Source organism: Halictus rubicundus, unplaced genomic scaffold, assembly GCF_050948215.1.
Source record: "Halictus rubicundus isolate RS-2024b unplaced genomic scaffold, iyHalRubi1_principal scaffold0019, whole genome shotgun sequence".
In the NCBI taxonomy this organism is placed as follows: Eukaryota; Metazoa; Arthropoda; class Insecta; order Hymenoptera; family Halictidae; genus Halictus; species Halictus rubicundus.
Window position 1 is genome coordinate 137504 of NW_027488560.1, and position 23648 is coordinate 161151.

Consider the following 23648-nt stretch of genomic DNA (forward strand, 5'->3'; position numbering starts at 1 on the left):
TATAGCCAAGGAAAAAAGTAAAAAATTTGCTCAAATAGATCGAAAAAGTTCAAAAGTCAGGTTAGGATTGGAGATAGGTAAGGATAGAGGATAGGATAGGATATATGATAGGTTAGGATAGAGGATAGGATAGAGGATTGGATAGGATAGAGGATAGGATAGGATAGGATAGAGGATAGGATAGGATAGAGGATAGGATACAGGATTGGATAGGATTCAGGATATTATGGGATAGAGGATAGGATAGGATAGGATACAGGATAGGATAGGATAGAGGATAAGATAGGATACAGGATAGGATAGGATAGAGGATAGGTTAGAGGATTGGATAGGATTGAGGATATTATGGGATAGAGGATAGGATAGGATAGGATAGGATAGGATAGGATAGGATAGGATAGGATAGAGGATAGGATAGGATAGAGGATAGGATAGGATAGAGGATAGGATAGGATAGAGGATAGGATAAGATAGAGGATAGGATAGGATAGAGGATAGGATAGGATGAAGGATAGGATAGGATAGAGGATAGGATAGGATAGAGGATAGGATAGGATGAAGGATAGGATAGGATAGGGGTCCGAGGACCTGTGGCCTCTACAGTGGGACCAGCTGTCCCACTGTCGAGCCGTTCTCTCTATTTGAGGGATGTCACAGGTCTGAAGTCCTCTCGCTCCACCTCCTCGTGGTGGACCCTGGGAACACACATAGTTGTGTGTTGCTAACGGAGCGAGGGGCATTCCGCGGGAAGTAGTCCCAATGATGTGTGAGGCGATGCCGGTGGGATCTTCGGATCCTGGCAGGGCCTCCCATGCCGGTAAGGCTCACACGGAGGGATGAAAACCGCGGGCTCTGTGTCCTGCGGGTAACGACCGGGGAGGTCGCCGCAGGGCCCCATACCGTAAACCGGTGGTCATGTTTTACCGGAACGGGGGGCTTGCCTTAATCGGCCGGCCTGCGAGGAGGATAAACCTCTATAAAAAAGTCTCTATTCCCAAGCTATCGTACACGTGGCGAGGGGAAACTCCCGGACTAAGCACCGGGGGTGGGCGGTGGATGCACCGCTCATTAGCGTTTGTACACCTCGGGATACCTGCCGACCTCCCGTTGTAAATAGGCTTGCCTGGGTAGTGGGGGCTCTGCCCAGGTGGACATTTCTTTCCCGCCATACTCGTGGGATCAAGTATGGATTGTTTAATAAATAAAAATGATGAGGTTAAGGAGGGGGAACCACACCCGGAAGTGGTTGAGGGGGGAGCTGTGGTGGCCCCAGTGTCACCACAGGTTATGGGACCACCGGCCCCGGTCGACCGTCCGAAGCTCCGGCCGAGGAGGGGGACTTTGGGGCACGACGGACCCATAGGAGAGGAGGACCGAGTGTCGGTCACGTCGGCCAGATCGGTCACGTCGGCCGGGTCGGCCGTCCCCTCCACCAGTGGTGTGGGCAGCAAACGTCCGCTCACCCCGTCTCCGGGGAGAGCGTCGCCGACCCCGTCGGATAAGCGGGATAGGCTGGACGGGGAGGTCACATTCTCCCGGCTCCCCAGCGTGGAGGTGAGGGGCATGCTCCCCGGGCAGCTAACAGCCCTCCTCGTGGGGTTGGCCCGAGAGAACCGGGAGATGGCGGAGAGGTCGCGGAACCTGAAGGGAACCTTCGTGAAGGGCTTCCGCGACTCCTCCGACCTGATTGAGGTGGTCGCCAACGAAATTGACCGCAGGGGCTTCCCGGTGGGAATCCCTGCGGTTGGCTCTGACCCCTCCTCCCCCGCGGATCGCGAGACCGGCTTCCTACGGGAGCGCTGCGCAGCCCTTGAGAGGGAGTTGCGGGAGACCCGCGACTCCCTCGAAGCCATCAGAGGGGAGTTGATGGCGGTCAAGCGGCTGCGCGACGCTCCCCCCCTGCCGGCACCGGCGCCCACTGTCGTTGGGGATGCTACGACGCCCGCATCGGACCTGATGGTCGAGATGCGGGCGCTTATGGAGGCGGGGCTGGCGTCCATCCGTCGGGAGATGCGGGGGGAGCTCCAACGCGCGATCGCTGCCGTTGCCCCGGCTGCGGGGGCGCGTGGGCCCCCTGGCCCGTCGCCCCGCGTGCCGCGTGCCGCGTGCCGCTGGCCCCGCCGGGGCCTGCGCCTGCGCCTGCGCCGCCGGCGCCCGCGCCGCCGACGCCGGCCCCTGCCCCTTCGGGGCAGAAGAAAAAAAAGAAGAAGAAGGGCAAGAAGGCTGGGGAGGTCCCCCAGCCTCCGATCGCCCGTCCGGCGCCGCCCCCGGCACCGAAGCCGGGTCTCCCGAAGGAAGAGATCTGGGCAGAGGTCGTGGGGAGGAGGGCCAAGGCTGCGGCTAAGGCTGTCGCCGCCGTGGCCAATGCTGCGGCCGCCGCGGCCAAGGCGCCGGCGGGCGCCACCAAGAAGGGGAAGGCCGTTGCCCCCGCCTCGAAGGGCGGGAAGGCAGCGGCAAAGGTCAAGGCTCCCCCCCGATCAGCGGCGGTGACAATCACCGTCCCGGAGGGGAGCAAGGCCTCCTATGAGGAGGCCATCAGGAGGGCTCGCCAGGGCGTCGACCTCGACGCCCTGGGCATTGGGGCCCTCAATTGGAAGAGTGCAGTCACCGGGGGCCTCGTAATAGAGGTCCCCGGGGCCGATGGGGGCCCCAAGGCCGACGCCCTGGCGGCGCGTATGACGGTCGTCCTCGGGGACATGGGGGTGAGGATCTCCAGGCCCGTAAAGAAGGCGGAATTCCGCCTCACGGGCCTGGAGGTATCAGTCACCCTCCAAGAGGTAACGGAGGCGGTGGCGAAGGCCGGGGGCTGCGCCGCCGAGTCCGTCAGGGTGGGGGAGCTGAAGGCTCCGCCCAACGGACTCGGCACGATCTGGGTGCAGTGCCCGGCCGTGGCCGCGCTGGCGGTGGAGAAGGCCGGCAAGGTGCTTGTTGGGTGGTCCACCGCCCAGGTGGTGGTTCTGGCTCCACGACCGCTGCAGTGCTTTCGCTGCCTGGCCTTAGGCCATGTACGGAAGCGATGCACAGCGGCGGTCGACCGCAGCGGTCATTGCTACCGCTGCGGGGATGCATCCCACCGGGCGGTGGACTGCAAAGCCCACCCGCACTGCGTGGTGTGCGCGGCTGTGGGGAGACCGGCGGGGCACAAGGCGGGGAGCAAAGCGTGCTCCCCGCCTCCCAAACAGAAGAAGGGCGCAAAGGGGGGCGGTGTGGCGCCCCCCCTAAGCGCGACGAAGGGGACTGCCGGGGAGGCAGTAGCCGCCCCCACCACCTCCACTGAGACAGCGGAGATGGAGGCGGAAGCAGTCCCCAGCGGGGAGGGGGTCCCATGCCCCCCGCCACCCTCGTCGGTGGCCGAAAAGGGAAGACCGGCTGAAGCCAATTAATGGCCACGTCCAGCCGGTCCCCCCAATTGGTAGTCCAGGCCAACCTCAACCACTGCTGCCGGGCGCAGGACCTGATGGTCCAGTGCCTGGAGGAGTGGGGGGTTGGCCTGGCCGTCGCCACGGAGCCGTACAGAGTCCCGGACCATCCACACTGGTCCGGTGACGTGGACGGCTCCGTGGCGATATGGTGGCGTCGCCACTCGGCGACTGTGCCCCCCTGCTCCGTGGTCGAACGGGGCAGGGGGATGGTTATGGTGAAGTGGGGAAGACTTCTGGTCGTGGGGTGCTACAACTCACCCAGTTGTGACTCCGCCGAACTCGGGATGTTCCTGGACCGGCTGGGGCTAATGATAGCCCCATATATAGCCGGTCCGGTGCTGGTCCTGGGGGACCTCAATGCGAGGTCCACCACCTGGGGTAACCCCGGGACCATCGCCCGAGGCGGAGTCCTGGAAGACTGGGCGGAGGGGATGGAGCTCCGGTTGTTAAACCGGGGCTTCGTGCCTACGTGCGTGAGGTGGAATGGCTGGTCCATAGTGGACGTGTCATTCGCGACAGCCGCCGCCTCGCGCTGTGTGTCCAATTGGCGGGTCTGGAGTGGAGAGACATTGTCGGACCACAGCTACGTCCTGATGGATGTGGCTGTGGTCTCGGACTCGCCGTTGGACACGCCCCTCCGACGTGGCACCCCGTCAGCGCCCAGATGGGCGCTGGAACGACTGGACGGGGATCTCCTGAGGGCCGTAATAATCGGCTCCGCCTGGCCTTCGGCCAGGGAGCGCGGGGTAAATGAGGGGGCGACTTGGATCCGGGGCACGTTGCAGATGATCTGCGACGTGGCGATGCCCCGGGTTCGAGCTCAGCCCCCGAGAAGATCTGTTTACTGGTGGTCGGGGGAGCTGGCCGAACTTCGCAGTTCGGCCGGCCGAGCCCGCCGCCAGTACACCCGCGCCCGTCGCCGCCATTTCCTGTGCGGCGACGCGGAGCCGAGGGTCGCCGAGCTGTACAGGGAGTACAGATCGGCGGCCGTGGCCCTGAAGCGTGCGATTGCCGCTGCTACGGCCAAGGCCTGGGATGAGCTCCTGCTCACGCTCCGTGACGATCCGTGGGGGCGCCCGTATAAGGCGGTGCTTGGGAAGCTCCGCCCCTGGGCGTCCCCGGTCACGGAGAGGTTAGACCCGGAATTCCTGGGGCGCGTCATTGACACCCTCTTCCCCCATGGTTATGGGGTCGAGGGGGGGAGGGAGCGCGCCCCGGATCCGACCATTCAGTGGTCGGACGAATTCCGGGTCACCGAGTGGGAGCTGTACCGGGCCGTCCGGGAACTCCGGGCCGGGGGCAAGAAGGCCCCTGGCCCCGATGGGGTTCCCGGTGGTATAATGGCCTTAGCTCTGGAGGTGCTCGCCCCGGCGTTCAGGAGCGTCATGGACGCGAGCCTGCGCCGGGGAGTCTTCCCCAAAGAGTGGAAAAGAGCGTGCCTGGTTCTCCTCCAAAAGGAGGGGAAACCCGCAGAGTCTCCCTCTGCATACCGGCCGGTTTGTTTACTCGACGAGGCGGGCAAGCTATTCGAAAGGATAATTGCCGCCCGCCTCGTCGAGCACCTGTCGCGGGGTGGTCCCGACCTGAGCGACAGCCAGTATGGATTCCGGAGGGGGCGCTCCACAATTGACGCCCTGGAGCGTCTGCGCCTCCTCCGTGAACGGGCTGTCGCTCGGGGCGGGGCGTTGTTGGCGGTGTCGTTAGACATATCTAACGCCTTCAACGCCCTGCCCTGGAAGGAGATAGTGGGGGCGATGGAGTATTTCCAGGTGCCCCCCTATCTCCGGAAGGTGGTCGGTGACTACCTCCGCGGCAGGAAGGTGATGTTTACCGGCCGGTATAGCATCGTGCACACGAGGGAGACGCACCGCGGCGTTCCACAGGGGTCGGTCCTCGGACCGCTCCTGTGGAACTTGGCTTACGACGCGGTGCTGCGGGTTGTCCTCCCCCCGGATACGGGTGTCATCTGCTATGCAGATGACACCCTGGTATATGCCATGGGGGGGGGGGGACTGGGGGAGAACCAGGCACCTGTGTGAGGCCGCCCTGGACCGCGTGGTCGGGCGAATCCGGGGGATGGGGTTGACCGTGGCCGCCGCAAAGACCGAGGCGATCTGGATGTACGGATCGCCTCGGCCGTGGCGGCTACCCCATGGTCAGGACCTCCGGATTCGCGTCGCTGAAACCTCCGTCGAGATCGGGCCCAGGATGAGGTACCTGGGCCTGGTCATAGACGGCCGCTGGCGATTCGAAGAACACTTCGAGCTCCTCGCCCCCCGACTAGAGAAGACGGCAGCCGCATTGGCGCGGCTGCTGCCGAATGTCGGGGGGCCGGATTTGAAAGTGCGCCGCCTCTACACGGAGGTGGTGCGGTCTATAGCCCTGTATGGGGCCCCCGTATGGCACCGCTCGCTCGAGGCCAGCACGCCCAGCCGCAAACTTTTAGAAAGAGTGCCGCGGCGGCTGGCCTTGCGGGTCATACGGGGGTACCGCACCATCTCCACCGAGGCGGCGGGACTCCTCGCCGTGATTCCACCCTTCACTGTGGTGGCGGCGGAGCGGGCGAAGTTATACCAGATCGCCCGCTCCTTCCGCCGCCCGCCGGGGGTGGAACTCACGCGCGAGGAGGAGTTGGAGCTCGAGGGCCAGAATCGCCAGGCCCGGACGGAAAGTCTCTCGGAGTGGAGGGCGATGTTAACGCCCTCCACACGTCCGATTGTCCGGGCCCTCCTGCCCATATTTCATATATGGTGCAGGAGGCGGGGAAGGTTGACCTTCCGCCTCACGCAGGTGCTCTCCGGCCACGGTTGCTTCGGAGAGTACCTGCACAGAATGGGGCGGGAGCCGACTGCGCAGTGCCACCACTGCGGCGAAGATGTGGACACGGCGCGGCATACCATGGAGGAGTGCCCTGCGTGGGCCGGGCCGCGCCGTGTCCTGCGAGCCGCAGTGGGAGGGTGGGACCTCGCGCTGCCGACCGTGGTCGACCACATGGTCGGCAGCGTGGGGTCGTGGAAGGCGGTGGCCTCCTACTGCGAGGATGTTATGAAGCAGAAGGAGGCCGCCGAGCGGGCCCGGGAGCGGGACCCGGGCTCCGCGAGGAGGGTGTGGGCGCGGGGACGACCCCCGCGCCGACGTGTGCCCCCCCGGATGGGGGCGGAGAGGGTAGGGATGGCGCGGGGGTCTCCCCCGCGTCAACGTGTGCCCCCGGTTGTGGGGGGCGGAGTGGGGCTGGCGCGGGGAGTCTCCCCGCGCCCTGTTATGCCCCCACAACTGGGGGCGGTGAACTCGGGGGCCCGGGGTGTGAGCTGACCCGGGCCCCCGGGGGGGAGCATAGCTCCCCCCGTGATAGGCCGACACCCCCCGGGTTAATTTCCCGGTTTGGGGGGGTGTCGGTCCGTCCCTCCCGTTAGGGGAGGGGGATTCGTGGGGGGATTTGGGTGAGGAAGGGTCGGGGCGTGCCGGATCGCGCCTCCGACGGCCCTTCCTTCCGGTGGCGGCGTCCTCTTGCTCTGGCCGGGGCTGGTTCCTTCGGGACACTGGCCCCGAGCAGGGCACGAGGACTCCGGGAGCTGTGGGTGGACCGAGCTGGGGCTCGGGAAGCCCAATCCGAAGGCTCCAGGGATGGGGACACCGGGCGGGTCCCTCCGCCCGGGGTCTTATAGCGTAGGCAGTGGGGGAGGTTAACCCCTCCCCCGGGGCGTGATGATAGCTGGGAGGTGTCCTGTTGAGTACTCGCGTGATCCAGGCACCTCCCCTTTAGCTTAGGTGGGCGTGGGTTTTTAGTGGGTACCCCTTGGGGACTTCCCCCCAAGGGCAGTCCCACATAACCCCAACTCCCCCCAGGGGAGTGCGTAAAGCGTTCTCCCACGAAAAAAAAAAAAAAAAGGATAGTATAGGATAGAGGATATGATAGGGTAGAGGATAGAATAGGATAGAGGATAGGATAGGATTGCGGATAGGATAGGATAGATGATAGGATAGAGGATACGATAGAGGATAGGATAGGATAGTGGATAGGATAGGATAGAGGATAGGATAGAGGATTGGATAGGATTGAGGACATTATGGGATAGAGGATAGGATAGGATAGAGGATAAGATAGGATAGAGGATAGGATAGGATTGAGGATAGGATTGGATACAGGATAGGATAGGATAGAGGATAGGATACAGGATTGGATAGGATAGAGGATACGATACGATAGAAGATAGGATACGATAGAGGATAGGATAGAGGATATTATAGGATAGAGGATAGGATAGGATTGAGGATAGGATAAGATAGATGATAGAATAGGATAGAGGATAGGATAGAGTATTGGATAGGATAGAGGATAGGATAGAGGATTGTATAGGATTGAGGATATTATGGGATAGAGGATAGGATTCGATAGGATAGGATAGAGGATGGGATAGGATATAGGATAGGATAGGATAGAGGATGGGATAGGATAGAGGATAGGATAGGATAGAGGATAGGATAGGATAGAGGATAGGATAGGATAGAGGATAGGATAGGATAGGATGGAGGATAGGATAGGATAGAGGATAGGATAGGATAGAGGATAGGATAGGATAGAGGATAGGATAGGGGATTGGATAGGATAGAGGATAGGATAGGATAGTGGATAGGATAGAGGACCGGAGACGATAGAGGATAGGATAGGAGAGAGGATAGGATAGGATAGATAATAGGATAGGATAGAGGATAGGATAAGATAGAGGATAGGATGGGATAGAGGATAGGATAGGATAGAGGATACGATTGGATAGAGGATAGGATAGGGGATAGGATGGGATAGAGAATAGGATAATTTAGAGGATAGGATAGGGGATTGGGTAGGATAGAGGATAGGAGACGATGGAGGATAGGATAGGGTAGAGGATAGGATAGGATAGAGGATAGGATAGGATAGAGGATTGGATAGGATAGACGTTAGGATAGGATAGAGGATAGAATAGGATAGAGGATAGGATAGAGGATAGGATAGAGTATTGGATAGGATGGAGGATATTATAGGAAAGAGGATATGATATGCTAGAGGATACGGTATTATAGAGGATAGGATAGGATAGAGGATTGGATAGGATAGAGTATAGAATAGGATAGAGGATAGGATCGGATGGGTGATAGGATAGGATAGAGGATACGATAGGATAGAGAATAGGATAGGATAGAGGATAGGATAGGTGATTGGATGGCCGAGCGCGTAGGAGGCGCGACGACGAGGAGGCGACGGCGAGGCTCGGCGGGGAGTACCGAGCCGCGCTCGGGGTTCTCCGCAGGGCTATCGCGCGGGCCAAGGCCGACGCGTGGTCGGAGCTCGTCGGCACGGTGGACTCCGATCCATGGGGGCGCCCGTACAAGCTTGTCATGAACAAGCTGCGCGCGTGGGCGCCTCCGGTGACGGAGTCGATGGACCCCCACCTGCTCGAGGGAGTGGTGGCGTCCCTCTTCCCGCGAGAGGGGGGACAACTGCGCCGCTCCCATTGGGAACAGGAGCCTCTCTCCTGGTCCGCAGAGTGGGAGGTGTCGGCCGGCGAGCTGGGTGAGGCGATGGCCAGGGCGCGGCGGGTGGGCCGCAAGGCCCCGGGCCCGGACGGGGTGCCGGGCCGCGCGTTGGTCTTGGCCCTGGAGGGGGGACTCGCCGCCGAACTCCGGCAGCTGTATAACGGCTGTCTGAGGGAGGGGGTGTTCCCCACGGAGTGGAAGTCGGGCAGGTTGGTCCTCCTTCCGAAGGGGGGCAAGTCCCGGGACTCGCCCTCAGGGTACCGGCCAATTTGTCTGCTGGACGAGGCGGGGAAGTTGTTCGAGCGCGTACTCGTTGGACGCCTCGTCCGGCACCTGTCGGCGGGAGGGGTCCCCGATCTGAGCGGGGTTCAATTCGGCTTCCGGGAGGGTCTCTCCACCGTCGACGCTATTCGGCGGGTGAGGGCTCTCTCGGAGGCCTGTACGAGGGGGGGCGGTGTTGCGTTGGCGATATCCTTGGATATCGCTAACGCGTTCAACACCGTCCCCTGGGATCGGATAATGGAGGCCCTGGTCTTCCACCGGGTGCCTCTGTATCTCAGAAGGGTGATTGGGAGCTATCTCTCCGACAGGGGTATAGAGTATCCCGGCCGGTACGGGATGGTGCGCAGGGGCGTCGTGCGCGGGGTTCCGCAGGGCTCGGTGTTGGGCCCGTTGCTGTGGAATCTTGCGTACGATCGCGTCCTGCGGGAGGAGATGCCTCCCGGGGTCAGCCTGACGTGTTACGCCGACGACACGCTGGTATTGGCCACCGGGAGGTATGCGAAGGAGGCCATCTGCCTGGCGGAGCGCGGCGCGTGGCGCGCGGTGCGCGCGATCCGGTCGCTGGGCCTAGAGGTGTCCGTCGAGAAAACCAGGGCCATGTGGTTTCTCCGCTCGGCCCGGTTGGCGGCGCCTCCCCAGTGCTGGATCTGCGTGGGGGAGGGGATGGTCAAGGTCGGGTCCCAGATGCGGTACCTGGGACTCGAGCTTGACGGCCGGTGGCGTTTTGACCGCCACCTTGAGTCGCTGGCGCCCCGGGCGGAGAGGGCGACCGCTGCGCTCGGTCGCCTTCTCCCGAATCTCGGGGGACCCTGTGGACGGGTGCGTCGTCTGTTCGCGGTGGTGGTGCGAGTTTTGGTCCTGTTCGGAGCCCCTGTGTGGGCGCGCGATGTCTTGGCTAGGGGGCGCAGTGGCGGCACACGGTCGCTGCTGCGTCGCATCGAGCGCAGGCTGGCCATAGGCATCGTGCGGGGGTACCGCACCATTTCATACGCGACGGCGATGGTGATGTCGGGGCTGATCCCCCTCGAGCTGGAGGCCCGCGTGTTGGCGGATGTGCATACGCACTCCAGGGAACTCCGGCTCCGGGGGGTGGCCCCGGATCAGGCGCGGCTCATGGTGGATGAGCTCAGGCGACATGCTCGGCGGCACGCAGCCCGGGAGTGGCGCGATAGCCTTCCCGGGACGAGGGAGGGCGAGAGGCGGGCCGTTCGGGCCATCCTCCCGGTGTTCGATCAATGGAACAGGGGATGGATGGGGCATAGGGTCTCCTACCGTGTGACGCAGGTGATGAGCGGGCACGGGTGCTTCGGCGACTACCTGTGTCGCATCGGGAGGGAGACCGAGGAGGCGTGTCACCACTGCGGCGAGCCGCGGGACACGGCGCAACACACTCTGGAGGAGTGTCCGGCATGGGGGGGAGAGCGCCGTGCCCTGCGGCGCGCGGTGGGCCACGACCTCTCGCTCCCGGCTGTCGTCGCTGCGGCAGCCGGTGGCGAGGAGGCGTGGAGGGGGTTCGCTTCCTTCTGCGAGCGGGTTATGCTGCGGAAGGAGGCTGCGGAACGGGATCGGGAGCGTAATCACGATCCCGGCCGAAGGGGGGGGAGGCGGCGCAGGGTACGCCCCGGGGGCGTACCCCCGTTGCGACGCCTCTGACGCGAGCGGGGACGCCCTTGATGATCTCGAGGCGGGGGATCGGATATCCCCTTACACTCGGTCACCAACGGCGTCCCCGAAGGCCGCCGGGCATCTCGAGCGGGGGCTCGGATGCTCATCGGGCGGCCTAACAGGGGGGAAGGCGCCACGTCGTCCGTTGCGTGGTGCCTTCGGATAGAGTAGGTACGGGAGGGGGCCGCGTCCCCCCTGGGTGGTATGCTAAGGCGGGGGCACACCGGATTGACATGCGCGCGCAGAGCACGGGTGCCCCCAGGAGTCTAGGGACGGACGGGGAGGAGTTAGTGGGTATACTCGGCGTTGCACCAACCAGCCGAGGAGTCCCACATAACCCGGACCACCCCCCCCGGGGGGGTTCGGGTATCCGTAACGAGATTACCTCCTCGGAAAAAAAAAAAAAAAAAAAAAAAAAAATAGGATAGGTGATTGGATAGGATAGAGGATAGGATTGGATAGAGTATAGGATATAATAGAGGATAGGATAGGACAGAGGATAGGATAGGATAGAGGATAGGATAGGATAGAGGATAGGATAGGATTGAAGATAGGATAGGATAAAGGATAGGATAGGATAGAGGATAGGATAGGAGAGAGGATAGGATAGAATAGAGGATAGGACATAGGATTGGATAGGATAGACGATAGGATAGGATAGAGGATAGGATAGGATAGAGAATAGGATAGGATAGAGGATAGGATAGGATAGAGAATAGGATAGGATAGAGGATAGGATAGGGGACTGGGTAGGATAGAGGATATGAGACGATGGAGGATAGGATTGGGTAGAGTATAGGATATAATAGAGGATAGGATAGGATAGAGGATAGGATAGGATAGAGGATAGGATAGGATTGAGGATCGGATAGGATAGAGGATAGAATGCGTTAGAGGATAGGATATGTTAGAGGATAGGATATAGGATTGGATAGGGTAGAGGATCGGATAGGATAGAGGATTGGATAGGATAGAGGATAGGATAGGATAGAGGATAGGATAGAGGATTGGATAGTATAAAGGATAGGTGAGGATAGAGGATAGGATAGGATTCAGGATAGGATAGGATAGGATACAGAATAGGATAGGATAGAGGATAGGATAGGGGATTGGATAGGATAGAGGATAGGATAGGATAGAGGATAGGATAGCATAGATGATAGGATAAGATAGAGGTTTGGATAGGATAGACGTTAGGATAGGATAGAGGATAGAATAGGATAGAGGATAGGATAGAGGATTGGATAGGATAGAGGATATTATAGGAAAGACGATATGGTATGCTAGATGATACGATATTATAGAGGATAGGATAGGATAGAGGTTCGGATAGGATAGAGGATTGGATAGGATAGAGGATAGGATAGGATAGAGGATAGGATAGGATAGAGGTTCGGATAGGATACAGGATTGGATAGGATAGAGGATAGGATAGGATAGAGGATAGGATAGGATAGAGGATAGGATAGGATAGAGGATATGATAGGATAGAGGATAGGATAGGATAGCGGATAGGATAGGATAGAGTATAGAATAGGATAGCGGATAGGGACGGATGGGTGATAGGATAGGATAGAGGATAGGATAGGATAGAGGGTATGATAGGATAGAGGATAGGATAGGATAATGGATAGGATAGGATAGGGTATAGGATAGGATAGAGGATATGATAGGATAGAGGATAGGATAGGATAGAGGATAGGATAGAGGATATGATAGGATAGAGGATAGGGTAGGGGATTGGATAGGATAGACGATAGGATAGAGGAGAGGATAGGATAGAGGATAGGATAGGATAGAGGATAGGATAGGATAGAGGATAGGATAGAGGATAGGATAGGATAGAGGATAGGATAGGATAGAGGATAGGATATAGGATTGTATAGGGTAGAGGATCGGATAGGATAGAGGATTATATAGGATAGAGGATAGGATAGGATGGAGGATTGGATAGTATAAAGGATAGGAGAGGATAGAGGATAGGATAGGATTGAGGATAGGATAGGATAGGATACAGAATAGGATAGGATAGAGGATAGGATAGGGGATTGGATAGTATAGAGCATAGGATAGGGTAGAGGATAGGATAGCATAGATGATAGGATAGGATAGAGGATTGGATAGGATAGACGTTAGGATAGGATAGAGGATAGAATAGGATAGAGGATAGGATAGAGGATTGGATAGGATAGAGGATATTATAGGAAAGACGATATGGTATGCTAGATGATACGATATTATAGAGGATAGGATAGGATAGAGGTTCGGATAGGATAGAGGATTGGATAGGATAGAGGTTTGGATAGTATAAAGGATAGGAGAGGATAGAGGATAGGATAGGATTGAGGATAGGATAGGATAGCGGATATAATAGGATAGAGGATATGATAGGATAGAGGATAGGATAGGATAGAGGATAGGATAGGATAGAGGATATGATAGCATAGAGGATAGGATAGGATAGAGGATAGGATAGGATAGAGGATAGGATAGGATAGAGGATAGGATAGAATAGAGGATAGGATAGGATAGACGATAGGATATAGGATTGGATAGGGTAGAGGATCGGATAGGATAGAGGATAGGATAGGATAGAGGGTAGGACAGAGAATTGGATAGGATAGAGGATAGGATAGGATGGAGGATAGGATAGGATAGAGGATAGGATAGGATAGAGGGTAGGATAGGATAGAGGATAGGATAGGATAGAGGATAGGATAGGATAATGGATAGGATAGGATAGAGGATAGGATAGGATAGAGGATAGGATAGAATAGGATAGAGGATAGGATAGGATAGAGGATAGGATAGAATAGAGGATAGGATAAGATAGAGGATAGGATAGGATAGTGGATAGGATAGGATAAAGGATAGGATAGGATAGAGGATATAATAGGGTAGAGGATAGGATAGGGTAGAGGATAGGATAAGATAGAGGATAGGACAGGATAGAGGATAGGATAGAATAGAGGATAGGATAGGATAGAGTATAGGATAGAGGATAGGATAGAGGATAGGATAGAGGATAGGATAGGATAGAGGAGAGGATAGGATAGAGGATAGGATAGGATAGCGGATAGGATAGGATAGAGTATAGAATAGGATAGCGGATAGGGACGGATGGGTGATAGGATAGGATAGAGGATAGGATAGGATAGAGGGTATGATAGGATAGAGGATAGGATAGGATAATGGATAGGATAGGATAGGGTATAGGATACGATACAGGATATGATAGGATAGAGGATAGGATAGGATAGAGGATAGGATAGAGGATAGGATAGAGGATAGGATAGGATAGAGGATAGGGTAGGGGATTGGATAGGATAGAGGATAGGATAGAGGAGAGGATAGGATAGAGGATAGGATAGGATAGCGGATAGGATAGGATAGAGTATAGAATAGGATAGCGGATAGGGACGGATGGGTGATAGGATAGGATAGAGGATAGGATAGGATAGAGGGTATGATAGGATAGAGGATAGGATAGGATAATGGATAGGATAGGATAGGGTATAGGATACGATACAGGATATGATAGGATAGAGGATAGGATAGGATAGAGGATAGGATAGAGGATAGGATAGAGGATAGGATAGGATAGAGGATAGGGTAGGGGATTGGATAGGATAGAGGATAGGATAGAGGAGAGGATAGGATAGAGGATAGGATAGGATAGAGGATAGGATAGGATAGAGGATAGGATAGAGGATAGGATAGGATAGAGGATAGGATAGGATAGAGGATAGGATAGGATAGAGGATAGGATATAGGATTGTATAGGGTAGAGGATCGGATAGGATAGAGGATTATATAGGATAGAGGATAGGATAGGATAGAGGATTGGATAGTATAAAGGATAGGAGAGGATAGAGGATAGGATAGGATTGAGGATAGGATAGGGTAGGATACAGAATAGGATAGGATAGAGGATAGGATAGGGGATTGGATGGCGGGGGCACACCGGATTGACATGCGCGCGCAGAGCACGGGTGCCCCCAGGAGTCTAGGGACGGACGGGGAGGAGTTAGTGGGTATACTCGGCGTTGCACCAACCAGCCGAGGAGTCCCACATAACCCGGACCACCCCCCCGGGGGGGTTCGGGTATCCGTAACGAGATTACCTCCTCGAAAAAAAAAAAAAAAAAAAAAAAATAGGATAGGGGATTGGATAGGATAGAGGATAGGATAGGGTAGAGGATAGGATAGCATAGATGATAGGATAGGATAGAGGATTGGATAGGATAGACGTTAGGATAGGATAGAGGATAGAATAGGATAGAGGATAGGATAGAGGATTGGATAGGATAGAGGATATTATAGGAAAGACGATATGGTATGCTAGATGATACGATATTATAGAGGATAGGATAGGATAGAGGTTCGGATAGGATAGAGGATTGGATAGGATAGAGGTTTGGATAGTATAAAGGATAGGAGAGGATAGAGGATAGGATAGGATTGAGGATAGGATAGGATAGCGGATAGGATAGGATAGAGGATATGATAGGATAGAGGATAGGATAGGATAGAGGATAGGATAGGATAGAGGATATGATAGCATAGAGGATAGGATAGGATAGAGGATAGGATAGGATAGAGGATAGGATAGGATAGAGGATAGGATAGGATAGACGATAGGATATAGGATTGGATAGGGTAGAGGATCGGATAGGATAGAGGATAGGATAGGATAGAGGGTAGGACAGAGAATTGGATAGGATAGAGGATAGGATAGGATGGAGGATAGGATAGGATAGAGGATAGGATAGGATAGAGGATAGGATAGGATAGAGGATAGGATAGGATACAGGATAGGATAGGATAGAGGATAGGATAGGATAGAGGATAGGATAGAATAGGATAGAGGATAGGATAGGATAAAGGATAGGATAGAATATAGGATAGGATAAGATAGAGGATAGGATAGGATAGTGGATAGGATAGGATAAAGGATAGGATAGGATAGAGGATATAATAGGGTAGAGGATAGGATAGGATATATGATATTATAGGATGGAGGATACGATATTATAGAGGATAGTATAGGATAGAGGATAGGATAGGATAGAGGATAGGATAAGATAGAGGATAGGATAGGGTAGAGGATAGGATAGGATAGAGGATAGGATAGAGGATAGGATAGAGGATAGGATAGAGGATAGGATAGAGGATAGGATAGAGGAGAGGATAGGATAGAGGATGGGATCGGATAGAGGATAGGATACGATAGGATAGAGGATAGGATAGGATAGAGAATAGAATAGGATAGAGGATAGGATAGGATATATAATATTATAGGATGGATGATACGATATTATAGAGGATAGTATAGGATAGAGGATAGGATAGGGTAGAGGATAGGATAGGATAGAGGATAGGATAGTATAGAGGATAGGATAGGATAGAGGATAGGATAGGATGGAGGATAGGATAGGATAGAGGATAGGATCGGATAGAGGATAGGATAGGATAGGATAGAGGATAGGATAGGATAGAGAATAGAATAGGATAGAGGATAGGATAGGATATATAATATTATAGGATGGAGGATACGATATTATAGAGGATAGTACAGGATAGAGAAGAGGATAGGATAGGATAGAGGATAGGATAGGATAGAGGATAGGATAGAGGATAGGATAGGAGTGAGGATAGGATTGGATACAGGATAGGATAGGATAGAGGATACGATACGATAGAGGATAGGATAGGATAGAGGATAGGATAGGATAGAGGATAGGATAGGATCGAGGATAGGATAGGACAGAGGACAGGATAGGATAGAGGATAGGATAGGATAGAGGATAGGATAGGATAGAGATTATAATAGGGTAGAGGATAGGATAGAGGATAGGATAGGATAGAGGATAGGATAGGATAGAGGATAGGATAGGTGTTCGAAAACTGGCGCGCGCGAACAACACGCGGCGCGCAGGACTCGCGCGACCACACCAATCACGCGACGCACATCGCCGGGCACCAGCCACTCAGCGACAATCGGAAATTGCGCGACACGCGAACACTCGCATGATTGGTCGTGGCCCGCTCGCGAACGTTCGGGAAAGATCGCGATCGCTCACCCGGAAGCGACAACACGCGAAGAAACGTCGAGAAACATCGCGGGTATAAAGGAGGGAGAGAGCGACCGCGACACCTCTCCTTTTCTTTCTATCGCGCACGTGCAAGCATCAGCTGATTTGTATAATCAATCATAAGTAATATCGGTACTTCATTCTTTATTCGTTCTTCATACATCTTCATTGCGACAAACTCTTGTATCTTTCGGAGGATAAATACAGTTAATTATTGTAAATCTGGCAATCACATACTTTCCAACTCCTGCAATCACTCCCGTTATCATTCACTCCATCTCATTTCATACTTCCATTCAAACTCCCACACTCTCGGCAAAATCAAGTCGAGAGTATCGCACATTTCTGGTCCTTCGAGCCCGATTTACAAATAAATCTCCGCGAAGTTCAGTGGTGAAACATCTTCCGACAAGTGAGAACTCCATACATCGACTCAGTCTCGAAGCAAAATGGAACTCTCCGTCGAGGAACTGCTCGCCAAGCAGAGTGAGCTGGGAAGGAAGATCAGTCGCATAACGGAGAATTTCAAGAAGTCCATCGCGCAGTCAAAGATGACTGCGGGCGACGTCCAGTCCAGGCTCCAACGTCTCGAGGACTACTGGTCGGCGTTCCAACGGAATCACGATGTCCTGACTCTTCGACATCGGGACACGATCAAGGGCTCCGATTACATGAAGCAGGAATTTGCAGACGCGGTGGAGGAAGCGTACATGGAGCAAAGGGGTCGGCTGCTCGATCTCGCACGTCAGTTCAGCGAGGTAGGTGCACAATCCCGGGCGAAGGCTCCTTCCAGCGCGAGTGAAACCAAGGAAGGAGAGAACGCTGGTTCAGCCCCATTGCCGCGAATGCAGCTGCCAGAATTTCACGGCGAATACGTTGAGTGGCCAGCTTTCAAAGATTTGTTCACGTCAATCGTGGACAGGAATCCCCAGCTCAGTAAGGTGGATCGTCTGCACTACCTGAAAGTGAGTCTTCGAGGCGCGGCCGCCGATCTCGTGAAGGACCTGGCAACGACAAACGAGAATTACAACCGAGCTTGGACAATTCTCAAGGAACAATACGAGAACAAGAGAATTCTCGTGCGATCGTGCCTCGACCGACTTGCCTCGCTCCCCAAGATGAGAGAGAGCTCCGCACGTGAGATCGCCAACATTCACCAGGGCATCTCATCAGTGGTGAACACTCTGGACGGGTTGGGAAGGCCAATCAACAAATCTGAGGATTGGTTTGTCTATTCAGTGGTGCGTCTATTCGATTCGGTGACTCGGGAGAAATGGGAGGAAAGAGTTACCAGCAGCAACGATCCGCCATCCTTCGACACACTGAGAGACTTCCTCACGAAGCGGAGGCAGCAGTTAGAGGCGTCGCCGGAAGCAGCATCGGTGAAGCCAGCCCTGGGAATTAGCCGCAATCAGGGTAGAAGCTCAGAACATCGCCAGAACTTTGGAGAATCTGCTGGCAAGGGGACGACGAAGAGCGTTAGAGCCCACCATGCACAGAAAGGGCAGAAGACCACGTGCGCGAAGTGTAGCAAGGAACATTACCTGATGCAGTGTCCCGAGTACAAAGCACTCCTCCCAGCAGAGCGACGCGGGCAGGTGGAGAAGCTTCACCTTTGCTACAACTGCCTCGGAAAACATGCCCTGGCAGCCTGCCCGTCCACCAAAAGTTGCATGACCTGCGGAGAGAAACACCATTCGTCACTCCACGATGCATATCGTGACAGCCTATCAATGTCCAAGACAGCTCATCTTACCCTGGACTGCCGGAACTCAGCGGGCAAGGTGCTGCTCGCCACAGCAATGGTCCAAGTGGCAGACAAGTTCGGTCGAAGGCATGTGGTTCGTGCCCTCATCGACCAAGGTTCGGAGGTATCGATGATGACTGAGGCACTGGCGCAGCGGTTGCAGCTCCCAAGAACCACCTCGTTGGTGGATATCTTCGGGGTCGGAGGGCAGCAGCTTGCTCGAGCACGGGGTCGAATCAACCTGGACATCTCGTCCAGCAGGGGTGACACCATCAAGGTCTCGGCGATCCTGCTCCCAAAGCTGACCGGATATGTTCACAGCAGCCTAGCACAGCCAAGATCCTGGAAACACCTACAGGGGCTGGAGCTGGCGGACCCATTACCGGCAAAGGCGTCGCCCATCGAAGTCCTTCTGGGCGCCGACGCCTACCCTGCAATAGTGTTGGAAGGAGTGAGAAAGGATGCTCCAGACGAACCTATAGGACAACTCACCGTCTTTGGATGGATCATCACCGGGATGGCCGGTACCACCACCGCCTCCTTGCACGCCCAGGTGCACCAGGCGATAGTCGGTGAGCCTCTGAGTACGCTGGTGCGAAGGTTTTGGGAGCAGGAGGAGCTGCAGGACGCGCACACCACCCTGACAGCCGAGGAGCGGGAATGCGAGGACCACTACGCAGCAACCCACTCACGCACGCCCGAAGGTCGCTATCAGGTGAGGCTCCCCTTTCAAAAAGCAGGTGTCATCTCTTCAGGGTCCAGGACAGCAGCATGGCGGGCGCTCCGACGAATGGAGCAACGTTTCGAAAGGGAGGAGGACTTCAGGAGGCTCTACGGCGACTTCCTGAGGGAATACGAGACGTTGGGCCACATGTCGCCTGCCGGCGAACCACCAGCTGGACAAGCAGCCCACTACTTACCTCACCATGGGGTCCTGAAACCGACCAGCACCACGACGAAGTTGAGGGTGGTCTTTAACGGCTCCTGGTCCTCGCCGGCGCAGTTGTCGCTCAACGACTGCCTCCACGTGGGTCCAAACCTTCTGCCACTCCTCGCCGACACGCTTCTGAGGTGGAGGAAGCACCAATTCGTCGTCACAGCCGATATCATAAAGATGTATAGGCAGATCCTGATACACCCAGACGATCGGGATCACCAGAGAATCCTGTGGAGGGACAGCGCCGCGAAACACGTGAGTGAATATCAACTCAACACAGTCACTTACGGTTTGTCATGTGCTCCCTACCTAGCGGTGAAGACGCTGCGACAGCTGGCAGACGACGAAGGCAGACGGTTTCCAGTCGGCGCGCAAGCACTCCGCCACGATTCCTATGTCGACGACATTCTCACGGGTGCAGACACCATCCCCGCCTTGAAGGAAGCCGCAGCACAGCTCCAGCAGCTCTGCATGGCGGGCGGCTTCCCGTTGCAGAAGTGGGCAACCAACGCGGCCGACCTGCAGGTTTCCCTGGAACCAAACCGGGACGAGTCCCCCCGGCCAACACCAGATCCGGAGGCCCAGGGAGAATCAAAAATGGGGACGGATTCCACGCACGCCACACTCGGTCTCCAATGGTCACCACGCTCTGATTGCTTCCAGTTTGTAATTGCAGACGACCATGCTCAACCAGTCACCAAGCGAGGAGTGGTGTCCAGAGCAGCCCAGCTGTTTGATCCGTTAGGATGGCTCACCCCTGTCGTGGTCCGAGCCAAAATAACCATCCAAACGACGTGGTTGTTGGCACTTGGTTGGGACGACCCGCTGCCGACTGCACTGGCGAACGACTGGGAGAGCTTCTGCGCCGAACTGAAGCAGCTCGAAGAGGTGAGGGTACCACGGCGACTGCTGCATGACACCAATCCAACAAGGAGGGAATTCCACGGTTTTGCCGACGCCTCAGAACGCGCATACGGAGCAGTCGTCTACCTGCGAGAACAAAATGCAGAGGGTCAATGGACTGTCAATCTAGTGGCGGCCAAGAGCAGGGTGGCACCACTGCACCAGGTGTCACTACCACGGCTCGAGCTCTGCGCAGCGCACCTGCTCGCTCGCCTGATCCAACACACGGTTGCCACACTGCAGCTCGCGAACACCGCCGTACACCTGTGGTCTGACTCCACGGTAACACTAGGATGGATCCAAGCCCATCCCACAAAGTGGAACACCTACGTGGCTAACCGAGTTGCAGATATCCAGCGCAGGGTTCCAGAAGCGCAGTGGCACCACGTGGCTGGTGTTGACAACCCAGCGGACTGCGCCTCACGGGGAATGTCACCGGCACAACTCCTCAGTTGGAGCCTGTGGTGGGAAGGGCCGGAGTTCCTGCGACGAGAGGACGAACTCCCACTGGCAACAACCACGGAACACGAGCAGCTTCCAGAGGCAAGGAGAGCAGTTGTCGCAGTCACCACCAGAGGAAGCAACAACAAGGGAGACAACGACATCCTGGAGCGGTTCTCCTCGTACAACAGGCTGCTCCGTGTCACAGCATGGTGTCGGCGATGGCTCAGCAGATCAAAAGGCACCTCAGCCGGGCAGTCTGCCAACGCCAGCACAAGCCAGGAAGGGCTACCACCAGCCCTCAGCGTGGCTGAGATCCTGGAAGCAGAAGAAGGTTGGATCCGCCAAGTTTAGAGGGCCGAATATGGGGTAGAACTCGCCGGACTAGCCAAAGGGCACGGCGTGGCAAGAAAAAGCAGCCTCGCTGCGCTGCATCCAACGCTCGACCACAAGGGCCTGATGAGAGTCGGAGGCAGATTGAACAAGGCACCCATACACCCTGACGAGGCGCATCCACTCATTCTTTCCCCAGACTCTCTGTTCACTCAACTTTTAATTCAATCTGCTCACAGGAAAACACTGCATGGCGGCGTACAGGCAACCTTGGGCACCATCCGGCAGCGATACTGGGTACCGAGGGGACGCTCCATCGTCAAGTCCGCCATACATAGATGTGTCACGTGCACTCGGTGGCGGGCCGCTCCAGCACGTCAGTTGATGGGAGAGCTTCCACAACATCGAGTCACACCGGCTCGACCCTTCCATGCCACAGGGGTTGACTACGCCGGGCCGATCTGGATGCGAACTGCGCCGGGCCGGGGTCACAAGGCGTATAAGGGCTTCCTGGCGGTCTTTGTCTGCATGGTCACCAAGGCCGTGCACTTAGAGGCCGTATCCAATTACTCCTCTGAGGCTTTTTTGGCCGCTTTCCGAAGGTTCATCTCACGACGTGGCATCTGTGCACACCTGCACAGCGACTGCGGGACCAATCTCCAGGGAGCCGACGGGGAATTACGCCGTCTTTTCACTGCCAGCAGCCGAGAGAACCGGAGGATCAGAGACCAGATGAGTGACCTGAGGACACAATGGCATTTCAATCCACCAGCTGCACCGCACTTTGGAGGCCTGTGGGAAGCCGCGGTGAAATCAACCAAGCATCACCTCCGGCGGACCATAGGAGATGCTCGGCTCACCTTCGAAGAGATGAGCACGCTACTCACCCAGGTGGAGGCCTGCCTCAACTCAAGGCCACTGACTGCACTTTCCGATGATCCCGCGGATCTGACCGCACTGACGCCGGGGCATTTCCTCATAGGCACGGCGTTGAATGCACTCCCGGAGCCATCGCTGCTGGATACGAGGGACCACCGACTCTCCCGGTGGCAGCTACTGTCAAAAATCCGAGATGAATTCTGGGCGAGATGGCAGCGAGAATATCTCCAAGAACTCACCGCACGACCAAAATGGCGAGAAACGAAGGAGAACGTCGTGCCGGGCTGCCTCTGCCTGATCTCAGGGGAAAACACAGCACCCACGCAATGGCCACTCGCGCGCGTGTCGGAAACGTACCCCGGAGCCGACGGGAAGGTTCGGGTCGCGAAATTAATCACCGCGAATACCGAATTAGTGAGACCAGTCGCGAAACTAGTTGTTCTCCCGATAGACGCGCAGTAATCAATGGACACGTCGATGCAGACACACCGCGCACATGCCACGCGCATCATCCATTGACAAAACACGGCGTAGTACGGCGTAGTACGCGACACCACGTGTGAATGAGCATCGGCGGTACAGCTTGCTTACACAACGCGACAAAGTTCACAACACCACCGAGATGCACCAAAACCACGCGAGAAATACGCGTACGAACACGTTCGGCACTGATGCACCCCGTTCGATTAATGCACGCGGGAGAAAATCGACAAGTCGAGGCGGGCGGGATGTTCGAAAACTGGCGCGCGCGAACAACACGCGGCGCGCAGGACTCGCGCGACCACACCAATCACGCGACGCACATCGCCGGGCACCAGCCACTCAGCGACAATCGGAAATTGCGCGACACGCGAACACTCGCATGATTGGTCGTGGCCCGCTCGCGAACGTTAGGGAAAGATCGCGAACGCTCACCCGGAAGCGACAACACGCGAAGAAACGTCGAGAAACATCGCGGGTATAAAAGAGGGAGAGAGCGACCGCGACACCTCTCCTTTTCTTTCTATCGCGCACGTGCAAGCATCAGCTGATTTGTATAATCAATCATAAGTAATATCGGTACTTCATTCTTTATTCGTTCTTCATACATCTTCATTGCGACAAACTCTTGTATCTTTCGGAGGATAAATACAGTTAATTATTGTAAATCTGGCAATCACATACTTTCCAACTCCTGCAATCACTCCCGTTATCATTCACTCCATCTCATTTCATACTTCCATTCAAACTCCCACACTCTCGGCAAAATCAAGTCGAGAGTATCGCACAATAGGATAGAGGATATGATAGGATAGAGGATAGGATAGGATAGCGGATAGGATAGGATAGAGTATAGAATAGGATAGCGGATAGGGTCGGATGGGTGATAGGATAGGATAGAGGATAGGATAGGATAGAGGATAGGATAGGATAGAGGATAGGATAGGATA

The 23648-nt window shown here is 55.7% G+C and overlaps 3 protein-coding genes across 3 annotated transcripts; all 3 read left to right on the forward strand.

Annotated features, from left to right (window-relative positions):
• The first annotated feature begins 1287 nt into the window (after window positions 1-1287).
• Window positions 1288-19858, forward strand: LOC143363084 (uncharacterized). The gene is made up of 3 exons (XM_076803705.1): window positions 1288-1743; window positions 17416-19796; window positions 19852-19858. The coding sequence occupies exons 1-3, from the start codon at window positions 1288-1290 to the stop codon at window positions 19856-19858; spliced, it is 2844 nt and encodes a 947-aa protein (XP_076659820.1).
• A 275-nt stretch (window positions 19859-20133) lies between these two features.
• Window positions 20134-21360, forward strand: LOC143363085 (uncharacterized). The gene has a single exon (XM_076803706.1). The coding sequence runs from the start codon at window positions 20134-20136 to the stop codon at window positions 21358-21360; it is 1227 nt and encodes a 408-aa protein (XP_076659821.1).
• A 105-nt stretch (window positions 21361-21465) lies between these two features.
• On the forward strand, window positions 21466-22680 carry LOC143363086 (uncharacterized). The gene has a single exon (XM_076803707.1). The coding sequence runs from the start codon at window positions 21466-21468 to the stop codon at window positions 22678-22680; it is 1215 nt and encodes a 404-aa protein (XP_076659822.1).
• Window positions 22681-23648: the final 968 nt, after the last annotated feature.